General features: G+C 33.4%; 2 protein-coding genes across 4 annotated transcripts in view; one reads left to right on the top strand and one right to left on the bottom strand.

Moving 5' to 3' along the window:
• The window catches only part of LOC143227570 (uncharacterized), a 434,192-nt gene that overhangs the window by 147,293 nt on the left and 267,837 nt on the right, over positions 1 to 19,062 (bottom strand). The gene's annotated exons all lie outside the window — the stretch shown is intronic.
• Positions 13,437 to 19,062, top strand: part of LOC143226874 (uncharacterized) — a 33,421-nt gene continuing 27,795 nt past the window's right edge. Inside the window, exons 1-2 of one of the 3 annotated variants that reach the window (XM_076458405.1) lie at positions 13,437 to 14,001; positions 16,389 to 16,541. In XM_076458405.1, the coding sequence (XP_076314520.1) occupies positions 16,433 to 16,541 (109 nt within the window). In that variant the 5' untranslated portion in view covers positions 13,437 to 14,001; positions 16,389 to 16,432. Of the gene's footprint in view, positions 14,002 to 14,328; positions 14,545 to 16,388; positions 16,542 to 19,062 lie in introns of those variants that run through there. The other 2 variants (XM_076458406.1, XM_076458407.1) reach the window with 2 other exon arrangements.

The raw sequence follows: 19,062 nt of genomic DNA, 5'->3' as shown, positions 1-19,062 counted from the left end.
AACTAAACTTGTCACAACATCTACAATTCTTTCCAAGTTACCTAACTAAACTTGTCACAACATCTACAATTCTTACCAAGTTACCTAACTAAACTTGTCACAACATCTACAATTCTTACCAAGTTACCTAACTAAACTTGTCACAACATCTACAATTCTTACCAAGTTACCTAACTAAACTTGTCACAACATCTACAATTCTTACCAAGTTACCTAACTAAACTTGTCACAACATCTACAATTCTTACCAAGTTACCTAACTAAACTTGTCACAACATCTACAATTCTTACCAAGTTACCTAACTAAACTTGTCATAACATCTACAATTCTTACCAAGTTACCTAACTAAACTTGTCACAACATCTACAATTCTTACCAAGTTACCTAACTAAACTTGTCACAACATCTACAATTCTTACCAAGTTACCTAACTAAACTTGTCACAACATCTACAATTCTTACCAAGTTACCTAACTAAACTTGTCACAACATCTACAATTCTTACCAAGTTACCTAACTAAACTTGTCACAACATCTACAATTCTTACCAAGTTACCTAACTAAACTTGTCACAACATCTACAATTCTTACCAAGTTACCTAACTAAACTTGTCACAACATCTACAATTCTTACCAAGTTACCTAACTAAACTTGTCACAACATCTACAATTCTTACCAAGTTACCTAACTAAACTTGTCACAACATCTACAATTCTTACCAAGTTACCTAACTAAACTTGTCACAACATCTACAATTCTTACCAAGTTACCTAACTAAACTTGTCACAACATCTACAATTCTTACCAAGTTACCTAACTAAACTTGTCACAACATCTACAATTCTTACAAGTTACCTAACTAAACTTGTCACAACATCTACAATTCTTACCAAGTTACCTAACTAAACTTGTCACAACATCTACAATTCTTATCAAGTTACCTAACTAAACTTGTCACAACATCTACAATTCTTACCAAGTTACCTAACTAAACTTGTCACAACATCTACAATTCTTACCAAGTTACCTAACTAAACTTGTCACAACATCTACAATTCTTACCAAGTTACCTAACTAAACTTGTCACAACATCTACAATTCTTACCAAGTTACCTAACTAAACTTGTCACAACATCTACAATTCTTACCAAGTTACCTAACTAAACTTGTCACAACATCTACAATTCTTACCAAGTTACCTAACTAAACTTGTCACAACATCTACAATTCCTACCAAGTTACCTAACTAAACTTGTCACAACATCTACAATTCTACCAAGTTACCTAACTAACCAGGTTGCTTGTCATAACATCTACAATTCTTACCAAGTTACCTAACTAAACTTGTCACAACATCTACAATTCCTATCAAGTTACCTAACTAAACTTGTCACAACATCTACAATTCCTATCAAGTTACCTAACTAAACTTGTCACAACATCTACAATTCTTACCAAGTTACCTAACTAAACTTGTCATAACATCTACAATTCTTACCAAGTTACCTAACTAAACTTGTCACAACATCTACAATTCTTACCAAGTTACCTAACTAAACTTGTCACAACATCTACAATTCCTATCAAGTTACCTAACTAAACTTGTCACAACATCTACAATTCCTATCAAGTTACCTAACTAAACTTGTCACAACATCTACAATTCTTACCAGTTACCTAACTAAACTTGTCACAACATCTACAATTCTTACCAAGTTACCTAACTAAACTTGTCACAACATCTACAATTCTTACCAAGTTACCTAACTAAACTTGTCATAACATCTACAATTCTTACCAAGTTACCTAACTAAACTTGTCACAACATCTACAATTCTTACCAGGTTACCTAACTAAACTTGTCACAACATCTACAATTCTTACCAAGTTACCTAACTAAACTTGTCACAACATCTACAATTCCCTCCAAGTTACCTAACTAAACTTGTCACAACATCTACAATTCTTACCAAGTTACCTAACTAAACTTGTCATAACATCTACAATTCTTACCAAGTTACCTAACTAAACTTGTCACAACATCTACAATTCCTATCAGGTTACCTAACTAAACTTGTCACAACATCTACAATTCCTATCAAGTTACCTAACTAAACTTGTCACAACATCTACAATTCTTTCCAAGTTACCTAACTAAACTTGTCACAACATCTACAATTCCTATCAAGTTACCTAACTAAACTTGTCACAACATCTACAATTCCTATCAAGTTACCTAACTAAACTTGTCACAACATCTACAATTCTTACCAAGTTACCTAACTAAACTTGTCACAACATCTACAATTCTATCAGGTTACCTAACTAAACTTGTCACAACATCTACAATTCCTACTAAGTTACCTAACTAAACTTGTCACAACATCTACAATTCTTACCAAGTTACCTAACTAAACTTGTCATAACATCTACAATTCTTACCAAGTTACCTAACTAAACTTGTCACAACATCTACAATTCTTACCAGGTTACCTAACTAAACTTGTCATAACATCTACAATTCTTACCAAGTTACCTAACTAAACTTGTCACAACATCTACAATTCTTACCAAGTTACCTAACTAAACTTGTCACAACATCTACAATTCTTACCAAGTTACCTAACTAAACTTGTCACAACATCTACAATTCTTATCAAGTTACCTAACTAAACTTGTCACAACATCTACAATTCTTACCAAGTTACCTAACTAAACTTGTCACAACATCTACAATTCTTACCAAGTTACCTAACTAAACTTGTCACAACATCTACAATTCTTACCAAGTTACCTAACTAAACTTGTCACAACATCTACAATTCTTACCAAGTTACCTAACTAAACTTGTCACAACATCTACAATTCTTTCCAAGTTACCTAACTAAACTTGTCACAACATCTACAATTCTTACCAAGTTACCTAACTAAACTTGTCATAACATCTACAATTCTTACCAAGTTACCTAACTAAACTTGTCACAACATCTACAATTCTTACCAAGTTACCTAACTAAACTTGTCACAACATCTACAATTCCTATCAAGTTACCTAACTAAACTTGTCACAACATCTACAATTCCTATCAAGTTACCTAACTAAACTTGTCACAACATCTACAATTCTTACCAAGTTACCTAACTAAACTTGTCACAACATCTACAATTCTTACCAAGTTACCTAACTAAACTTGTCACAACATCTACAATTCTTACCAAGTTACCTAACTAAACTTGTCATAACATCTACAATTCTTACCAAGTTACCTAACTAAACTTGTCACAACATCTACAATTCTTACCAAGTTACCTAACTAAACTTGTCACAACATCTACAATTCTTACCAAGTTACCTAACTAAACTTGTCACAACATCTACAATTCCCTCCAAGTTACCTAACTAAACTTGTCACAACATCTACGATTCTTACCAAGTTACCTAACTAAACTTGTCATAACATCTACAATTCTTACCAAGTTACCTAACTAAACTTGTCACAACATCTACAATTCCTATCAAGTTATTTAACTAAACTTGTCACAACATCTACAATTCCTATCAAGTTACCTAACTAAACTTGTCACAACATCTACAATTCTTACCAAGTTACCTAACTAAACTTGTCACAACATCTACAATTCTTACCAAGTTACCTAACTAAACTTGTCATAACATCTACAATTCTTACCAAGTTACCTAACTAAACTTGTCACAACATCTACAATTCTTACCAAGTTACCTAACTAAACTTGTCACAACATCTACAATTCTTACCAAGTTACCTAACTAAACTTGTCACAACATCTACAATTCTTACCAAGTTACCTAACTAAACTTGTCATAACATCTACAATTCTTACTAAGTTACCTAACTAAACTTGTCACAACATCTACAATTCTTTCCAAGTTACCTAACTAAACTTGTCACAACATCTACAATTCTTACCAAGTTACCTAACTAAACTTGTCACAACATCTACAATTCTTACCAAGTTACCTAACTAAACTTGTCACAACATCTACAATTCTACCAAGTTACCTAACTAAACTTGTCACAACATCTACAATTCCTATCAAGTTACCTAACTAAACTTGTCACAACATCTACAATTCCTATCAAGTTACCTAACTAAACTTGTCACAACATCTACAATTCTTACCAAGTTACCTAACTAAACTTGTCACAACATCTACAATTCTTACCAAGTTACCTAACTAAACTTGTCACAACATCTACAATTCTTACCAAGTTACCTAACTAAACTTGTCATAACATCTACAATTCTTACCAAGTTACCTAACTAAACTTGTCACAACATCTACAATTCTTACCAAGTTACCTAACTAAACTTGTCACAACATCTACAATTCTTACCAAGTTACCTAACTAAACTTGTCACAACATCTACAATTCTTACCAAGTTACCTAACTAAACTTGTCACAACATCTACAATTCTTACCAAGTTACCTAACTAAACTTGTCACAACATTTACTTCAATATATTGCTCTTGATTCTCGTGTTATGAAAAGAGACAAAGATAAAATCATGAAATATTCACTCGATAAATCAATCATTCAATAATATTTAAACAAAGCAGTTATTCATGTCATGTCGATCCACAAAAATGATTGTGTTTAATATACACGACTGTTCAGCTGAAGAGTATTGTTAGTTTATTTAATGTTTCGATATTTAATTATTATTTAGTTTTCATAACAGCTTGGTTTAACGTTTTTTATTTTAACAGCGGTACTTATGACAGGTTTCGTTATTTAACTCTGTGACATTGACATGTCAAGGTAGTTAGGGTGCTCGATTGCGAGAGTCGCAGTTTCGAATTCCTGTCACACGCCCTTTCGCCGTTTCAACAATGGGAGCGTTATAATGTTAAGGTCAATCCCACTGTTCGTTGATAAAAGAATAACTCAAGAGTCTGCAGTGGGTGATGGTGGCTAGCTGCCTTCCTCTTGTTTTACACTTTTAGATTAGGTAAGGCTAGCGCAGATAACCCTCACGTATACAATATATATAATCAGTTGCAAATGTAGTGCTTATAAATGACAACATTTCTGAAGCCTATAGCATCACTAAAGTTGGATTCATGTACAGAATCAACATTCACGTCTGCAACGATGAGTCCACCAGTATCGGCGCCACGTGTAGAATCAATTTCAATAACAATAAACCCACCAATATTGGTATCACGTGAAAAATAACATCTACATCAATAATAATGAATCTACCAGTATCAACATTACAATGTACATAATCAACATCCATATGAATAACAGTGAATCTGTCAATATTAACATACATAGTAACTAAAACCATAGTTGTCAAAATGCAAAACGGCCGAACACTTTTGCAAGAAAGTTAAAACCCTGTGGATTGAATACACGCGTTATGCCATGATTGGCCGTGTTTGTACGTGGATTGTGCAAAGTAATTGCTCACTACCATCACAATATTTCTGCTCCAGGAGAAGACAAAGGGAGGGTAACCTTCAGCACGACGTAATGAAGCCATTGAGCTTCATCTTCGTGACATGTTACCAGTGATAGGAGTACAACTTCTGCTCTCGTCATGATACTATTAACAAAGAGAAATCCCATTCTCACAAACTGATCCACATTCCAACAGCAAAATGACACAACAAGTAAATTGAAGTCTGAATTCTGTACAACTGGTAGGAAGATTTATTAAGAGAAAGGAACATTTTTCATAGTAATGTGAATAGATTTGACACATGTGAGGCAGGCAAGGTAACAAGTGAATGGAAGCCTGAATTCTGTACAACTGGCGGAAAGATTTATCAAGAGAAAGGAACATTCTTCAATAGTAATGTGAATAGATTTGACACATGGAGGCAGGCAAGGTAACAAGTAACTGGAAGCCTGAATTCTGTGCAACTGGTGGAAAGATTTATCAAGAGAAAGGAACATTCTTCAATAGTAATGTGAATAGATTTGACACATGTGAGGCAGTCAAGGTATCTGAAATAAAGTAGACCATGGTTAGAACCTGTGCATATAAGACTTCAGTGGATAATAATCAAACAATAACAGAATGTTATATGTTTTACTGGCAGAGCTGCAGTTAATAGTGCAAAGCCTTGACCACGTTCAGGGTTAGTATCTCTACATTCTTGTGTGTGTTTTCTTATAGCAAAGCCACATCGGGCTATCTGTTGAGCCCACCGAGGGGAATCGAACCCCTAATTTTAGGGTTGTAAATCCGGAGACATACTGCTGTACTAGTGGGGGTTCCCTACTTTCTTGTTTCCATTATTTTCACACTACCATCCCTACTTTATTTTACACTTATACTTGCTTATTGCTTCTTCTGTAACGTTAATACCACTGAAATCTAGTGTTTTCTCTGAATATGTGTAAGAACTTTGAGCATTATATACACTGCTGGCCAAATCTTAAGGCCAATGAACATAAATAAAAAAAATATGCATTTTGCGTTGTTAGACTCAACCATTTATTTGAGTAGAGCTTCGAATGATGAAAATAAGGAAAGGGAAAATAAAAAAAAAATATACTCATTTGTGTTCAAGCATTAGCGTTGTCAACATCTCCCAGTGACATCTCATGTGTTACATTGGGTAAAAACATGGCAAAGGCTAAAATGTTGAATGAGTTTGAACGTGACAGAATTGTCGAGCTGTAAACGTGCTATCGCTGGTGAGATTGGGTGTAGTAAAACTGCTGTTGCAAATTTCTTAAAAGACCTTGAGGGATACGGAACGAGAATTTCAAGTGGTCGCCTCACGAAAATTTCGCCGGCGTTCAGCAGGAGGATTCGACAGGTTGTCTGGAAAGACACCACCCGATCGTCAAACCAGATTAAGGCCCTTACGGACGCAGAATGCAGATCAAGAACAATAAGACGGCATCTACGAGAAAAAGGCTCTAAAAACCGTAAAAATCTTTAAAGGCCACGCTTCCTTTCACACTACAAAACAGCTCTATTAAACTTGGCTGAGAAACGCCAAACTTGGGACATATTAAAGTGGAAGAAGGTTTTGTTCTCTGATGAGAAAAAATTTAATCTGGATTGTCCAGGCGGCTTCCAACGTTACTGGCACGATAAGGATATCCCACCAGAGACATTTTCTACAAGACACAGGGAAGGAGGTTCCATCATGATCTGGGGTGCTTTCTCCTTCCATGAAACAATGGAGCTTCAGGTTATACAGGGGCGTCAAACAGCAGCTGGCTACATTGGCATGTTGAAGAGAGCATCCTTATTGACTGAAAGCCCTCACTTGTGTGGAAATGACTGGATCTTTCAGCAGGAAAACGCTGCAATCCATAATGCCCGCAGCACAAAGGACTTTGTCATGGCGAATAACGTGATTCTTTTAGACCATCCAGGGTGTTCGCCCGAACTGAACCCCATTGAAAATGTTTGGGGGTGGATGGCAAGGAAAGTCTATAAAAATGGACGTCAATTCCAAACAGTGCATTATCTTCGTGATGTCATCTTCACCACTTGGAATAACATTCCAGCCAGCCTTCTGCAAACACTTACATCGACCATGCCAAAGCGAGTGTTTGCAGTTATTCACAATGATGGCCATGCAACTCGCTACTGAAACCTCTTGTTGGGCATTTCCTACCCTGATTAGGACTTATTTTTGGTATGGTCTTAAACTTTTGACTAACTAGTATTTAGGCTAATTTTATAGTGTTAACATTTTCCATATTTAAGGCTAAAAAGATTTTTTTTTATTTTTCCTTTTCTTATTTTCATTTTTCGAAGCTGAACTCAAATAAATGGTTGAGTTTAACAACGCAAAATGCATATTTTTTCTTTATATTCATTGGCCTTAAGATTTTGGCCAGCAGTGTATGTATATATTTATTCCTTCACTTTATATGTAATATAGATGTTGGTTCCCTAAGTAAATCGTTTGTATAGTTTACAAAGCGTGAAGTATTCTACATGTTACAATAATCAAATGTTCCAGTTTTCTACATGTTACAATAATCAAATGCTCCATTGTCTGGTAACTTTTGTTTTTTTTGATGCTTGAGATTTTTCAAGGAATTTCAGTAAGAAAGGTAACTTCAAGGGGTCTTAGTAACATCGTTTATACTAGAATTACGACTTGTTTTTTATAGTTACTACTAGTTATTACAACTAAGCGATGATATTTTGCACTGCTTAGAAATACATTACCGTATATAAGTGTTAGAACAAGAGAATATTTTATCACTATTTTCATTTTATGGGCCTAATTTTTACATGCCATAACAGAATGTATATTTCAACAACATAATGTTTTACTACTCCCTATTAACAACTGAATGATGGAGTAGGAGTACTTATCATTCTTTGAATTCCTATACACTTGTACCTAGGATATATCACAATGGTTCAGTTTGAATTCATACACTGTTCAAATGTAAGGTCTAAAATAATTGTCATGGTACACCATGCAGTGTCTTAACTATATAGAAAGAAGTGGGCAAAGAACTAATATATGTTACTGGTATATGCTGGAATAAATCAATTTAATAACACTCCACAAATAAATTTTGATAAAAACAAACAATATTTAACACAGTATATTAAATTTTATTGTCATGCCACGGGCCAGAAAGCGTAGAGAATTGTCAGTAGAGCAGAGGCTCGCTTAAAAGCTTCACGTGATGCTGATTGGACTCTCCAACAATTTGCCACAAACTTAAAATGATCCACAAACATTATCAAGGACATACTAGATCATGAGACCGAGAAAGTAAATTTGAAAATAGGAAAGAAAGAAGCAGAAAGCCTAAACTCTTTTGACGCTGATGTTAAGTACCTTCGTTAATGCAGCCTTCTGTACAAAATGAAAACTGCCACTGATCTTAAGCATGAGATAAACGACCATGTACCAAATGACAGAAAAATATCCATATGAACAGTATGAAGAAAACTGAACAAGAATGGAATATTCGGTCATATATTAGTTAAAAACCTGAACTTCATTCTCCAAATATTTTCAAGAAACTGAAATTTGTAAAAGAAGAAAAACTATAATGTCGCTGACTGGAAAAAGGTGTTATGAACAGATGAATCTAAGTTTGAAATATATTGTTCTAAACGTAAGTTGTATATTTTGTGGAAGAAAAGTGAAAGATACTAACATCAACGCATATCACCAACCATGAAGTTTAGTGGAGGCATTGTGATAGTTTTTTTTTCCTGAGATGACAGGAAATATTTGCAAAATATATGGGACAATGTATAAGCTCAAGTATCATCAGGTACTGATCCATCATGACATACCCATTGGTTTGCATATTTTTAGTAAAGGATTCTACTACGAAGAAGATAACGACCCCAATCACTCATCCAACCTATGCAGAATTTACTTAGTTAAGAAAGAAGCTGCTGGGGTCATTCAAATAATGCAGGATCCAAACATAGCCCTGATCTCAACCCAACCTGAGAAAATCTATCACTTGATAGATCAAAATTTTGACAAATCAATAGCTACTTTCAAAGAAGCTGTATGAGAATGTGTTAGATACATTTGGAATAAAATCCCAAAGGACACTTTGATAAAATATGTTGGAACAATGTCTAAAGGACTGTCTGCAGTTATTAAAACGAAAAATGGAAACACAAAATATTAGCTTTTGCACAGTACTGTACATAGAATGGATTTAAACTTCAACTGACGTTAGAGATAAAATAACTACCGACTGAAACAAGAAGAAGAAAGATTAACAGTTAAGGGAGTCAATCAAACTTTCTGGTTTGGTATCAAATATGTGTGTGTGTGTGTGTAAGGGCAACAAACGTCAAGCAGACTGAAATATTTTTAATAAGCAAAAATATTATTTGACAAATGTGGTTTATATCTCAAATAAAAAGTAGGGTTCAGTGTTTAGATTATATAACACATGTGATTTAATCCCCTCCACGTGGGTCAAAGGCCTTACCATCGCATTTGTTGACTCGCATTGAAAATGTTTTAGACTACTTAAACAACTAGGGAGAACTTTACTTAATGGCTCCAATGTGCACATGATGCATGTTGGTTTATATGTGTATACTGTCATGAACATTACACATCATCAAGTACTCTACTGGCTTAAAGCAACCACACAATAATGTCGGTGGTATACGAGTTACGTGTATAATATATGTTATATAGCATTGGTATTAACTTGTACGGGCTATAAAAATAAAAATATTTCTACCTAAGACTTTGTAAAATTAATAATCGCTGTTAATATTTAGATGACTTGAGACTTTTGGACTAAAAGTCCATTTACGAAGATTAAAATTGACACTGTCACTACTTTAATACACACTTTAAAAACCTGGACTACTTTGTCCATATTTGACATGTTTTTCACAAAGATTGACTAATATAATTTACAGAATTCTTTCCGCTTGTCTTGATACTCAAAGTGATTGTTTTTCAAACATTATGTCATGTGTCACATCAAACAATGAACTTTCTACGTTTAAAAGTACGAAAATGTAATAACATTACAATAATTGATTTTTCAATTTCACGGTCGTCCAAGTATTGATAACTTTTATGTAACCATGCCAACACAATGTATTTTTCATTTCTACTTCAAGCTTGGAAAGATAGGGTAACTGTACTTTTTCAGTTAATTGTCTTCTAACTGATTATAGTCCTAGATGTGAAGACGAAGTGTTATTTATTAAAAGTAGTCTACACATTCCACAAGACATCCGATGACTCAGAACATCATTTGTTTCCAATCAGTGGTTCCTCAAAAGTGATGACTTAACGTTAATAATCAATCCCAACAACAACTATCAGGATGCTTACACTAGCATTTTGTGTGCTAGACAGATGCACCTCATATAGTTTATTGAAATATAAAAAGTGAGTATCTGGAACTTCCACTTCATAGATAATGCAAGCAACATATAAAATATTCAATGAACTGAGATTCCCACGGAAGAGAAAACTAGAGACTAAACAACAAATCTCAGTGGTTAACGACGAAATTTTGTGTAAGGAGATTGCGCAGAATGAAAAGATTGGTCAAGGTATCTCAAACACAAATCTTGGACAATTGTCCTTCTTCATAACTTGTTGTGAGAAATGGATTGGAGAAGCTGGCCAAATTTTAGAACTACCATTTCCAAGTGTACAAAACTTTCGAGCTTGTTAAACCAAATCACCTTATTTGAAGAAGCAATTGAAGATAAATTTGGTGAAAATAATTTCATTCGAAGCAACAATATAACAAGATTAAGTAATATTCACATATAGTTAGCTGTAGTTAATACGAGGGCTGTTCAAAAAATACGCGGACTGACGTCATAAAACAAAATGTAGTTTATTTAGAAGTTACAGGTCTGAGACTCCTTCAAAGTACTCTCCTCCCCAACGCACACACTTATCCCAACGGTGTTTTCACTTGTTGAAACAGTCCTGGTACGCTTCTTTTGTAATGTCCTCCAGCTCCTTCGTCGCATTTGCCTTAATCTCGGGAATCGTCTCAAATCTTCTTCCTTTCAAGGGTCTTTTGTGTTTGGGGAACAAGAAAAAAATCGTAAGGAGCAAGGTCAGGTGAGTAGGGAGGGTGGGGAAGAACAGTGATCGAGTGTTTGGCCAAAAACTCACGAGTTCTGAGGGCTGAATTTCGCAGCAACGCAGTGCATCTTTAATTTTTCGGTCAAAATCTCGTAACAAGATCTAACTGATATCCCACACTCTTCAGCAAGCTCCCTGACAGTCAGACGTCGACTTGCCCGCACCAGGGTGTTGATTTTGTCGACGTGTGGGTCGTCAGTTGATGTGGAAGGACGTCCAGGACGCTCATCATCTTCAATGGACTGTCGACCATCCTTAAAACGTTCATGTTACTTGAAACATGCCGTACGCTTCATAGCAACATCACCGTAAGCCGTGTTAAGCATAGCAAAAGTTTCAGTCGCAGATTTTCCAAGTTTAACACAAAATTTCACAGCAAGTCGTTGCTTCTTCTGGTCATTCATTCTGAAATCCGCCAAACGAAAAAATCGCACTTCACTTAAAACCGCGTAGCTAATACACAAATGAAGATATCTGCAATAGGGAAATGGCGTCGTAATCAGCTGATCTGTGCGAACCTAGCGACACCAAGCGGATTCCCCTGGAACCAGCTGGAGCCGCGCAATTCAAACAGTCCGCGTATTTTTTTTAACAGCCCTCGTAAACTCGATCCAGTAACATCTGTGAGCGCAAATGTCTACACGTGATGTTTTCAACAAAATAATAATCTGCAGTAGCAGAGCTTACCAGTATCTTGAAGCCATTTGTTTGAAGAATAGAACTTTTTCTGGAAGACAAGTACTCTTCAATTAGTATTGTGTTTTCAGCATTTGTTGCACTGCACAAGCTGAGGCATTTTGTCAATGGCAGCAGATGTAAAACATGAATCATCAGTTGTAAATGTTTGTCATGCTTCTTGGTGCTATGGATTTCCTGATTTGGTGAAACTAACTTTTCCAAATCTCTGCAAGTATTGATCTATCGTCTTTGGATTGGTTGAAAGATGACCATCCAAGATTGGAGTAAGCAACATCCAATCTAGGACAGTAAAATCGATGTGATACTTGAAGAAGCTTCCTGAGGTATAAACGACTGGAAAGACGGGTATCAACAGAGCCTTGTTGGCAACTTAAAATGAAGAAATAGAAACCAGCCACGAAAATGTGGACAGTTTTAACTGTTAAACAGTGCAAAAATAGTTTTCTCAACTGTTCACATCTTGGCTTTTGTAAGGCTATGCTTATAAGAATCATACTGCTCTTAGTGTTGGTCACGATTTGCCCAATCTCGAAGACATATCGACACAGCCTAGGCAGCCAATTATGAGGCTTTCTGCTTAACAACAGCGAAACAAATAAAACTACCCATTCGATTATCTTACACATTTTTGTATATCTTTGTATAACTTAAAATGTAAAGAATGGTATAAATGAATTAAAGCATTGTGTTGTAAACATGGGATTATGCAAAATCGTGATAAATTAGTTTAATGAAAATATGTAACTATCTTATGAAAATACAAGTATGAACTGTACGTTCTCTATTATTTCAGTGTTAAAAGTAAACAAATACTATTTTTTCACTATCGAACACCCTTCTACAGCAACAGTTAAAAGAAATGAAGCAAACAAGTTATAAGTATCAGAATAAAGTGTTATCTGTTTCAAAACATTACAACGATTTTACTTGTGGTATTTTTTCGCCAGAAGATACCTGTTAGAATATCTTTATTAGCACAGGTGATATATTAAGCATGTCACTTTTTCTCAATTAAGCGACTTAATTATACTTCCAACTGTAATTCTATTCTATGCATAAAATTGTCTCGCACTCAACACACTTGATGCTTAAAATAGAGTGAAATACTTGAAGCAATTTGTGACCCAGACTGAATACATCTTTCTCACAGTAGTCATGTATGAGTCTACAAGAACAGTGTCAGCTGACTGAAAGTTTAATACTCACCCGTCATCAAAAGGGAGTTTTCTTACTTTCAGTAATTTCATTGCAGGTGTTATGAAAGTTATGCCTTCAGTTTCTATTTATTTTTTCACCATTGACACGGCATTATGTCTGGAGACTTACAATGCTAGCAACCGGGTCTCGGTACCCGTGGTAGGCAGTGTACGTGTAGCCCATTGTATAACGTTGTGCTTAATTTCATACTAACAAACACATCTTTTGATTTTTGGAAGTGGTCAAAAGGCTGTTTTTGTTATATGAGAGTCGTCTGTCGCACACTGCAATATTTAACAGTGATGTTTAGACCGTTTTAAACCTCGCGGAAACGTTATCAACTCAGATGCATAAGTTTTCTAAGTATTTGTTTTCAGGATGTGTCTTGGTAAAATAATTTAGTGCTTACTGAAATATTGAAGTAAACTTTCTCTGCAATGGACTGTCTCACAAATCTAAATAGGATAATAAAAGAGTTAGAATGGTCATACAGGATTTGTTGCCTGTTACTCGTAAGTAGATAAAACTAATTTTTATTATTTGTATTTTGTATTGAAGAGTTTGTAACGCAACCGCTGCTACAACAAGCGAAAATAATGTATTAATTACAATCAAATCACTTATTGAACAATAAATCTGTGGGAAAAACAACAGAAAAGTATGACATAATATTCCAAAATTAAGCCACTTTTTAAGAAAAATAATATTATTTAAGAAATAATAACTATCTATAACTACATTTTGTAAAATAAATCGTTTTAAGATTAAGTTTACTTTTTGTATTATGTAGAAAAGAGGAGTAGACCACGAGTTTAGATCACATGTGACTAGCTATTATCATAAAACTACATAACCTTTCACAATATTTACATCTGTATATTACCGGTTGAGAAAGTTGTAATAAACATCTACGTTGTTAATGAAAACGAACGCGTTCTATGTAGAAGGTGAATCAGTGTTTTAATATAGCTATAAAAATTCATTGTTAAAGTGAATGATAGAATGAATAATCAAGGAACGTAAATAAAGATCATAGCAAATTAGAAATAGACCTTGTAAGTTTTACTAGTTCTTCTGCAATGAATTTTTAATTGTTCAAGCATATTTTAGTTTTAATATTAGTAATGATATTTACATAAATTAGCAGCTTAAATAACAATTAATGTGAAAATAATGAACTGTTATGGTCTTGAACCAAAATTCAACATTGTCTTTACTTTGTTGTTCCTCCTTTTGCTATAAGCATAACTTTTATTTTTAGGAAATAATTTACTCCCTTGTCATACGTTTTTAAAATTACTTACAGTTATACTGAAAACATTCGCTGCATTTCACTAGTTTCAGAGCAGCTTATTCCAAAAAACAACAACAATCGTTTAGAAATGAAAGTTTGATTCTTAGGTTCCTCCTCTTGTTGTTTTGGTATTTACAAGTCACCATATAAAAAATGAACATTTATGTTGTATTATTCCCACCGAAAGTGAAAATGTGTTTTGACATTTAGAAAGAATACATTTTACAGTTTTGTTTATCTTAAGAGAAAGGTTTGTCCACAAATTAAATATTTCGTCCTATGATTCATTCTAGAATATTTTGTGGAAAAACATTACACTGTACTCAAGGTGAAATGTAATAATTTCTTGAATGACTAAACCTGTACTATGTCCAGATACATAACTTGATAGAGTAGGTTCCCATTGATTTCAGTGTATTGTGTGGTATCTACCTGCTTTAGTGATGCAGAGATTTCAGAGATTTTAAAATTTGTTTATATGTAAGAGCAACAACTCATGGTCTCTGAAGTCATGAAGTTGTTTTAGCAGTGAGAGGACATTGGAGCAACATAAATCATGTAATATTTCTTGCTGGACACTGCCTAAGAGATATAACTCACCAACTAATGTTATTATATTTAACAAGGGAGGTGATAAATGCTATTAAAAGGATGATAAAATATGCTTTACCAAATCATTTACAAACTTTAGAACTTTGTTGAATAGCATGATCTGAATAGGAAGAAACCTATTCACATTTGCTTTACCAAATCATTAACAAACTTTAGAACTTTGTTGAATAGCATGATCTGAATAGGAAGAAACCTATTCACATTTGCTTTACCAAATCATTAACAAACTTTAGAACTTTGTTGAATAGCATGATCTGAATAGGAAGAAACCTTGCTTTACTATGTATTCTTATATAGTGGTGATTTTAATATTTATATTCACAATTGATGTAGTTTATAATGTTCGTACTATTACTTGTACATATCTGTATACATAAGTATGTCTATCTGCATATGGAGAGTTTAATGCTACTGGATGTTACAGTCTAGTTTGACCAGTAAATCCATTGAAATATGTAACTGATATATTTCTAACATGTGAAATGTTTGTCATTAAAACATTTAACATGGTTTATACTATTCATCACTTGGTTTAACAGTTTCATGTTGGGAAACATAAAATAGTTGTGATAAATGTAATTGTATTTCATCATTTAACAGTGTTAAAATTATTGTTTCTTTATATTATCTGCCTCAGTAGTGTTACAAAACAGTTATCATACACATAATGTAAGTCGTAGTAAGTTGTTAAGTTTATAAGGTATGATGATTTGGAGTTTAGTATTACAGTAGTTTCACTGTTATTTTTGTTTCTATAATTTTTATGTGAGACCTGAGTAAAAACCTACTTGACAGTCACGTTTAAACTATAGTTAATATTTATTTGTTTTAAAATGTGAGAGGATTTGTAACTAAGTGTAAAAACATAAAGAGGTTTTTGAAATAACTTAGAAGTTATCAAGGTAATATAAATTTTAAGATTATTATTTTATGAAAACTTAATAGTATTTTTTCAGGATGCAACTATCTAATCCTTAACATGTTTCTCTGTAGTTTAACTACAGGTTTTGATATGAAGGTGAAGTTGTGATGTAACCATGGATGTATTAAAGATGAAAGTTGAACCATTTTCTGAAACTGAACAAGATGATTTGTTGAATATCAAATTGATGAAAAGTGAAGATGAAGCTTCTTCATTATCTAATAGTAAGTACATATGTATTTAGAAGTTAAATGTTTTGTTTTCTATCCAATGTAAGTAATGTGACATTATCTGTTTAACAGCATACGTTTTTTCCATCACTGATTGGAAATGTCTTATTGCAAGAAGTGATTTGATTTTCTCTATTAGGTATATACAGAAGTAAAATTAGGTTATATTCATCTGCTTATTTTGGTATTTAATACAAATAACCTAAAACCGTAATGGAATTTGATTATAGTTTCTACCATCAGCTGTTGGTAAGGTTAAATCTGAGGTCTTTTAGATTGTCAAACTAGTTGCCTACTAACTGAACTAGTATACAGGGTGTTTGGAATGTCACTGTGCAGTTTTGTAATCATATACATATATAAGTGCACAGTGACTTTCCGAACACCCTGTATTAACCTAATGTATATTGTTAGTAAAGCACTTTATATCAAGTTAAAGTACATGTATTTGATCTTTACTACAACCATCTTACTGAGAACAAAATAAATTAATGTGATTTGTTAGAAGTGAAGATGGAGAAATTTCTGTGTAACTTATAACCTCTCACATTGTAAGACTTATTGAAGGTTTCATAAATTCAGACAAATGTTTAGTATAAATAATTTATTTAAGAAGTTTGAATATTCTTTTATTGCTTACAAAAATCTTGACATATTTTGATATTTTGTGAGGGTACTGGACATGTTGTTTGGAATTATTTAGTAAAAATAATGTCAGATTCTCATGGAAATTATTTTTGATAAATGCACTTTTCAATAATTTTAAAATTGTGATCTAAAAAATTTTTGAATTGTTAATTACAAATGTTAGCATGGTGTTAATCGTCTGTGTGTGGCTTAATCAGTTTGACTTTGTAACAACATGTAAACTCTAATGTTTTTTCTTTTAAGTTGTAACATGTTAGTAGATACTGTTAGCTTCTCAACTTTTCCTGTTGGTTATGATCTTGGATTCACATCTGTAATCTCCAGGTCACAGGTTTAAATTCCAACACCAGTTAGCTCAAGCATCAGATATGGGTGGTGTTGACTAACTACTTTCATTGTAATGTATAATTTCTATGTTAAGGACAGCTGATGCAGAGCAGGGACGCGAGGTTCCAGAAATTCGTGTTTAATTCAAGTTTCATCTGGTTTTACTTTTAAAAGTTGCCCATTATTTCAGTTTTATTGTATTTAAATATATCTCTTCATGTAAGGGAAATATTTATTATTCACATGTGTGTAGTGATATTAACTGCACAAACACTGGATACTGTTAGTAGATCTGTGATACAAGCAATGTTAAAAAGAACTGATAATGTGTTGTCACAGTGAGTGGCAGTCTTACAAACTGTGTTATTCCATTGTGTGACTTTTGTTCTTTAAAAATCTGGTACGACAGTAGTTTTCAGGTTATGGTGAGTGACTATTTTGTAACATGACTGAATTCTGTCATAAAATTATGAAGACCAAGATATTCAACAATGTGTATTGGTGATAAGTCCACCAACTCCATTGGTACCAACTTTATCTGAGAAGTTCTCTTGTTTTGCTGATAACATACAACTACTACTACTACTACTACTACTGTGGCCTGTTTAGAATGTTTTATAACAAAAAATTGAGGTTTTTAATTACCACAATTTATTATTTATTAATACAGAAAAGTTGGCAGTTCTTATTGTATTTAAAATCTATCTGGACTTTGGTTATTGAAAGTTTCTTAAATGTAGAAATGTATAACATTATTAACAAGATGTATTTCCTTATTATCACATGACATATGCATCAGTACTTCCACTAGGAAAATAGGAGAAAATTTTCAATAGCCATGGTACATGAAGTTTTTTAAGCATAATTTAGTTAATCTGGGAGTTTTATATATTTTTATCATTGTAATTAATTATATTTTTGTGTGTCAGTAATAACAAGTGTGGGGTGCACATATACCCAACTTAAATATATTACTCATCAGAATCTCCACCAATCTACTCACAAATTGAAATTCTTTTAGGCTGGATTTAGAGTAAATTTAGGCCTTGAGCGTGGTCAGATATATCAGTCAAAGGAGTTTAATTTCTTGAGTCCAAAACTACTACTAAATTTCAAATTGGTTGAGAAATAACAGATCTGTGAACTAAAAGTTTGTATTTGGAAAACAAATAAATAAAACGGATCCATTCTATTAGTCACTATGCTGTAACTAAAAATTGAAAAGTTTTTTTTTTACTTTATCTTCCAAGAATGTGTTTAATAATGGACTGAAGAATAAGTTTGTTTCCCTTCATGATTAGTGGACTCGTGTGCACACTTTAATAAATGTTAAAAACAACTGATAATGTGTTCATCTTCTAAACACAACTTGTTGGGATTAAGTCCAAGCTAGAGCTGGTTTCAATAATAATTTGCCAGTTCCTCCTGATAGTAAAACAAATGGATATACAGTTGGTCAGTATACTTTTCACAGGAGTGAAATCCTCAAAATAAAAAAAAATATATATATAAAGTACTCGGGTGGTGAAGTGGAACTGTT

The sequence above is a fragment of the Tachypleus tridentatus genome, chromosome 9 (assembly GCF_004210375.1).
Source record: "Tachypleus tridentatus isolate NWPU-2018 chromosome 9, ASM421037v1, whole genome shotgun sequence".
In the NCBI taxonomy this organism is placed as follows: Eukaryota; Metazoa; Arthropoda; class Merostomata; order Xiphosura; family Limulidae; genus Tachypleus; species Tachypleus tridentatus.
The sequence above is the reverse complement of the archived record's forward strand: the minus strand, read 5'-3'. Positions and strand labels throughout refer to the sequence as shown.